We start from the raw sequence: 6,928 nt of genomic DNA on the forward strand, positions 1-6,928 counted from the left end.
TTTATTGACTATGAAAAGGCATCCGACTGTGTGGGTCTTAATAGATTATGGCTAACACTGAGAAGAATAGATATTCAAAAACACTAAATTGGGTGCATGTGGAACCCGTACATAGATCAAAAGGTGTCATTTGAACAAAATAAGGGAATATTATATAGTTTAAAATCAGAAGAGATGTGTGTCAGGGTTGTAGCCTTTCACTATACAAACCCACTCTATATGCTGAGCAAATAATCCAAGAAGCTGGACTATATGAAGAAGGATGAGATAAGAGAATTGGAGGAAAACTCATTAACAACCTGCAATATGTAGGTGACACAACCTTGCTTAATAAAAGCGAAGAAAACTTGAAGCACTTTGATGATGATGAAAGATTATCACCTTCAGTATGGATTACATAGATAGATAAGATAGAAGTGAGAGAGAGAGAGAGAGAGTGAGAAAGAGAGTGAGAGAGAGTCCAGGTGGGGCTCTGCATGCTAATGCGCTGGACTGCAAGGTCAGTTCGAGCTGCAAGGTCGGTAGTTCAAGCTCACTAGCAGCTCCTCGGAAATCCTATAAAGGGTTGTTATGAATCTGAGCCAACTCCACAACACTTAGCATAGCTACAGACCAAGTAAGGTTGTATAAACTGCATGTTGCAGTTTGTTCATGAATTTTTCTGCAACCCTGATACCACGTTTTTCTTCATTTTCTCAAATTATCTGCTCAGCGCACACATTGAATAAGTATGATGATAGAATATAATCCTGGCACACACCTTTCCTAATTTTAAACCATTCAGTGTTCTTTTGTTCCATTCAAACAACTGCCTCTTGGTCTACGAAAAGGTTCCTCATGAACACAGTTGAGTCTTCCTTCCCTGATGATCATTTTCTGCAGTGCTGTCCATAGCTTGTCATGAGTCACACAATTGAAAGCATTTGCATAGTCAGTAAAGTACAGGTAGGTATCTTTCTGGTATTTTCTGCTTTCAGCCAAGATCTATCTGATATCAACAATGATCTAGTGGGGAAGTCATAGGAATTGAACACATTAAGGAGTTAGTAGATGACTCAGTAAATAATGTCAGAAAGGATGATCCACTGCTTTTGTCTTCAGGGAGAGTGCAGCTGGTTGTGGGAGATGGAAGAATGCGCTATGCTGCTGAAGCTTCGTGTGATGCTATCCATGTAGGAGCCACAGCCCCAGTTGTGCCCCAGGCACTAATAGATCAGTTAAAGCCTGGTGGAAGATTGATATTACCGGCCAGTCCCGCAGGTGGAAACCAAATGTTGGAGCAGTACGACAAGCTACAAGATGGCAGCGCCAAAATGAAGCCTCTGATGGGGGTGATATACGTGCCTTTAACAGATAAAGAAAAGCAGTGGTCCAGGGATGAACTGTAAGAACAACATCATCTTGGCCAGTGCATGTCACAGTGGATTGCTCACATCAGTCCTCAGCTTTTTGAAAACCAACAGCATCACAGCTGGTTTTGGACTCTGTAATACTATTATTTTAAGCTTGAAAATGCGTGGCTTTATAGTGTTTCTAATTCTTTAAGAGGCACAAAGCCAAATAGGTAGAGGAAGGATGCAAAGTATAAATTTGTGTATTGTTACTTCAACATGCCCACATTTTACTTTAAAATATTAAAAGAAGCAGTTCTACAAAATGAAAAACTTAGTTTGTGAATTCTGATTTTGAGGAGTGGTTTTTCTTTTCTTAAATGTTTAACTCTCTTCTGATATTAATTTATCAAGTTGCTTTTGTGCATCTGATAACACTACCATTCACAGTTAAGACTCTTTGTATGTGGTTGTGTCTGGTAGATGCTACTAAGACATGGGCTTCCCTTTCAAAGCTTTGATGTGGTGTCATAGACTAGCACATTGTAGATACAATCAGCCACTTTGTTACCTTAAAACTAAGCATTTGTAGATATTAAAACTTCAGATAGCAGGTGATGTCCTCTCAACCACTTTGCTGTTCTGATTGTACATCTCCGACATAGTTCTTCCTTTCTTTTTTTAAAAATTATAGGAGACTTGTAGCTCAGTATTGTTTCTGTTTCTCACTTGCTGCTGATAATGTATATGAATTTAACATGCTGTGTGAGCTGTGTATTAGTTATGGAACAGTTTATACAGTGCTGCTTTGCCAAATAAAAGTTAAAAGTAAAAAAAGTTCAAAGTTCTCCTCTGAATCTGGCCTGAACCCCTGGAAGTTACTTCTCAATGTACTGCTGAAGTCATTGTTGAATTATATTTAGCAAAATTTTACTTGCGTGTGATATTAATGATAATGTCTGATGATTTCCACATTCTGTTGGGTCACCACTCTTTGGAGTTGGCCCAAATATGTATCTCATCCAATCAAGTGGCTAGGTCACTGTCTTCCAAATTTCTTAGCACAGATAAGTAAGTGCCGCCAGTGCTGCTTCAGTTTTTTGAAAGGTTTCAGTTTGTATTCCATCAATCCCTGGAGCTTTGTTGTTTTGACAATGTCTTCAGTGCACCTTGGACATCTTACTTCAGTATCATTGACTGTTGATCATATACTATCTCTTGAAATGGTTGAACATTGGCAATTTCCTTTTGGTACAGTGACTGTGTATTCCTTCCCTTTTCTTTTTATGTTCTCTCCACAATTCAATATTTGCTCAATAATCCTTCAATATCACAAATTGAGGCATGAATTTTTGTTTCCATTCTTTCAGCTTGAGAAATACTGAGCATGATTTCTCTTTTGGTTTTGTCAAGCTCTTGTACCTCCTCACTTCTTTCATTTGCTTTAGCATCTCTATACTGTAGAGCAAGTTTCTGAGTCTCTTCTAATATTCATTTTGGTCTTTTCCTTCTTTTTTGTCTTCTTAATGACTTTTTGCTTTCTTCTTGAATGATGTTTTTCATGTCATCTACAAGGGATATCATTGCTGATGTCCGGTGGATCTTGGCTGAAAGCAGAGAATATCAGAAAGATGTTTACCTATGCTTTATTGACTACGCAAAGGCTTTCAATTGTGTGGATCATGACAAGCTATGGACAACATTACGAAGTATGAGTATTCCAGAACACTTAATTGTACTTCTGAGGAATCTGTACCTGGACCAAGAAGTAGTTGTTCGAACAGAGCATGGGAACACTTAATGTTTTAAAATTGGGAAAGGTGTGCGACAAGGTTGTGTTCTTTCACTATATTTATTCAGCCTGTATGCTGAGCAAATAATATGAGAATCTGGGTTCTATGAAGAAAAACGTGGCGTCAGGATTGGAGGAAGGCTCATTAATAACCTGCGATATGCAGATGATACAACCTTACTTGCTGAAAGTGAAGATGACTTGAAACGTTTACTGATGAAGATCAAAGAACACAGTCTTCGGTATGGGTTGCATCTCAATGTCAGGAAAACAAAAATCCTCACCACTGGACCAATAAACAACATTCTTATCAATGGAGAAAAGATTGAAGTTGTCAAGGACTTCATTCTTCTTGGATCAACTATCAACACTCGTGGAAGCAGCAGTCAAGAGATCAAAGGACGTATTGCATTGGGCAAATCTGTTGCACAGAATCTTTTTAAAGTGTTGAAGAGCAGAGATGTCACCTTGAGGACTAAGGTGCACCTGACCCAAGCCATGGTATTTTCAATAACCTCATATGAATGCAAAAGCTGGACAGTGAATAAGGAAGATCATAGAAGAATTGATGCCTTTGAGTTGTGGTGTTGGAGGAGAATACTGAAAGTGCCATAGACTGCCAAGAGAACCAATAGATCTGTTTTGGAGGAAGTGTAGCCAGAGTGCTCCTTGGAGGCCAGGATGGCTAAGCTTCGTCTCTCATACTTTGGACATGTTGTCAGGAGGGAACAGTCGCTGGAGAAGGATGTCATGCTGGGTAAGATGGAGGGTCAGAGAGAAAGAGGAAGACCCCCAATGAGATGGATCAGCCAGGAGGCATCATTGATGGCATCAAGTGTGGCAGCGGTAGTGAGGTTGGCCCAGGATTGGACATTGTTTCATTCTGCTGTGCATGGGGTCGCTATGAGTCGGTTCTGACTCGATGGCACCTGACAACAACAACAACAACAAACAACTCTTCTGGTCTTCAGTCATTAGTGTCTAATTCAGTAAATCTGTTCTTGAGCTGGTCTCTCAATTCAGTTGCGATATGTTCAAGTCATGTTTTGTCTTTCATGGACTTGTTTTAATTTTCTTCAGCTTCAGCCTGAATTTGCATATGAGCAAGATAGTCTGTTTTAATCTGTTCTTGGCTTTGTTTTGGCTGATGATATGGAGCTTTTCCACCTTCTCTTTCCACAGATGTAGTCAATATGATTTTTGTATATTCCATCTGGTAAGGTCCATGTGTATAATTTTCTTTTATGTTGTTTAAGAAAGTTATTTGCAATGAAGAAATCATTGGTCTTGTAAAATTCTATCATATCATTTCCAGCATTATTCCTATCATGAAAACCATATTTTCCAATGACTGATCTTTCCTCTTTTTCCAACCTTTATATTCCAATCACCAGTAATTATCAATACATCTTGATGACATGTTCCATCAATTTCAGACTGAATAAGTTGATAGAATTCTTTAAATTCATTATACAACCAAACCAATAAGCAAAATCATAAGTGGAGCAAATATTGAAATTGTCTAAGATTTCATTTTATTTTGGATCCACAATCAATGCCTATGAAATAGTTTTCAAAAGCAATACCTCTTTAAAGTATTCAAAAGCAAAGGTGTCACTTTGAGGACCTACATGTATTATACCCAAGCCATAGTAGTCTCGATCACCTCATATGCATGTGAAAGATGGATGATGAAAAGGAGAGATCCAAGAAGAATTGATGCCTTTGAACTATGGTGTTGGCAAAAAATATGGAATATATTATGATTGCCAGAATAATGAACACATGTTTCTTGGAAGTACCGCTAGAATGCTCCCTGAAATCAAGGATGGTTATGCTTCAACTCACATATATTGGTCATGTTATCAATAGGTATCAGTCTCTGGAGAAGGCCATCATGCTTGGATAATTAAAGGGTCAGAGAAAAAGAGGAAGTCCCTCAAGTAAATGGATGGAAGCAGTGGCTGCAACAATGGGGCTCAAAGAGTGATGATTGTGAGGATGGCCCAGGACGGAGCAATATTCCGCTCTTTTGAGTGAAATGTGTTGGAACCAACTCAACAGCACCTAAAGTTATCCACTAAATGGTCTGGTAGCTTATCAATATTTTAAGTTTCTCTGACTATTTTTGCTGATGTTACTGTTTATGTTGTTAGTCATAACCAAATAACTTGAGGGAATGAATCACTGGGATTGGTTTTAGGACCACAGTTTTGGTGGACATCTGGGTCAATTGGAACAGTATAATCCAAAAGTACAATGCTTTACATTCTGTTTTGGTGAATAGAATTGGGGTCTTTCAAAGCTTGTGACTAGTTATCTAAAACACAACTATTGGTCTCTTCTCATTTGGATTAAAGAAGAGTAAAGAACCTGAAAATCCAAGGTATCAATTAGCACAAAGGACTTATGACCCACATTATCATAAGCTCCACTACTCTGAGAAAGAAAGAACTAGATGATGCCTAGGTCCCACTACCAACAGCTCTCTTCAGTACCACAATATAAGGTCCTGAACAGTGAGGGAGAAAAAAAAAAAGGCAGAACAAAATTCAAAATCGTAAAAAAGACCAGACTTACATGACTAAGAGAATATAGGAACCTCTGACTGTGGCCATTAGACAGTCTTCAAGCCTGGAACTGAGGATCAACTTTCAACCAAACGATACGCAGACTTAAAAATAATAATAAATAATAACCTCAGGAAGAAACGTACTCCTCAGTACAGTCAAGCATATGAGATGAAAGGGCATCAATGAAAGAGTGGGGAAGTAGGAAATAGGGAGGTTGGGGAACAAATGAGAAGAGTGCTGTTACATTGAGGGATTGTAACCAATGTCACTAAACAGAATGTCTACCAATTGTTTAATTCAAAATGAATTTGCTCTGTAAAGTTTCAACCAAGCTATAATACAAAAAAAATTTAATGATATTCCATAGAAACAAATACCATGGAATGTTTAGGAATAAGTGAGTTGGACTGTACAGACTAACATGATCCCCTTCAATGAATATTTAATTTAAAAAAGAATGCAGGAAATCATATTGCAATTACTTTAAAGGAAAATGACACTTGTATCATTTTTTAATCATATAAAACAACACCATACATTGTCCAAGGACAAAAAGAATGTCTCAATAAAGTTGGATTGGAACAATATTGTGGTGCAGTTAATTATTTAATATGTCTCTTTTAGCATTAGTGTTTGTAACTTCCACTAAATGACTTTTTTTTTTTTTTTTCCTGATGGGTCTAAAGGAGAGAAAGTGAGAGAAGGTACTGATAGGATGAAGTAATTAAGTTGTGATGAATATTGACAGTTAATTGTGATGGTAAAGACTTGGAACTCTAACACGGGTATAAAATGAGCCATATCAGAAGCAGAAGGGGGGATCCCAGGACCATCAAAGAAGAACCAGGAGTGGAGTGCATCCTTTGGACTCCAAGATCCCCTGCACATTGAACCTTCTTGATTCAGGGACAGAAAGTTGTGCCAACAGAGAAACGACAGAGGAGCAAGCCAAGAGTCAGAATGCAAGACAGAGCAGTGGTCTTCCTACTTGCTAATAGAGCAAGTAAACTGAGTGACTTTCAGTAGAAGGGTTACTTGCAGAGTAAGGATGCTCCAAGCTAGGTTTGCTGGTCCACAGAGCTAGAGCTGAGCACCTTCAAATTGAGGCTTATAGTAGAGTGATGTGCCTTGTGAACATTTATCAGCAGTCCTAAAAGATCTTTGTAACATTGATAAGACAGTGAGAGGCAGGCTAAGGAGAGGCAGTTCTAACTGAAAGAATTGTGCCCTGA

General features: G+C 38.3%; 1 protein-coding gene across 1 annotated transcript in view; it reads left to right on the forward strand.

The window, feature by feature from the left end:
- LOC102839961 (protein-L-isoaspartate(D-aspartate) O-methyltransferase-like) overlaps nucleotides 1–1,388 on the forward strand; it is a 36,083-nt gene extending 34,695 nt beyond the window's left edge. The window contains exon 2 of the mRNA XM_006866449.1: nucleotides 1,010–1,388. Coding sequence (XP_006866511.1) covers nucleotides 1,010–1,388 — 379 coding nt within the window. The remainder of the gene's footprint in view (nucleotides 1–1,009) is intronic.
- The last annotated feature ends 5,540 nt before the right edge of the window (nucleotides 1,389–6,928 follow it).

The sequence above is a fragment of the Chrysochloris asiatica genome, unplaced genomic scaffold (genome assembly GCF_000296735.1).
Source record: "Chrysochloris asiatica unplaced genomic scaffold, ChrAsi1.0 scaffold00091, whole genome shotgun sequence".
In the NCBI taxonomy this organism is placed as follows: Eukaryota; Metazoa; Chordata; class Mammalia; order Afrosoricida; family Chrysochloridae; genus Chrysochloris; species Chrysochloris asiatica.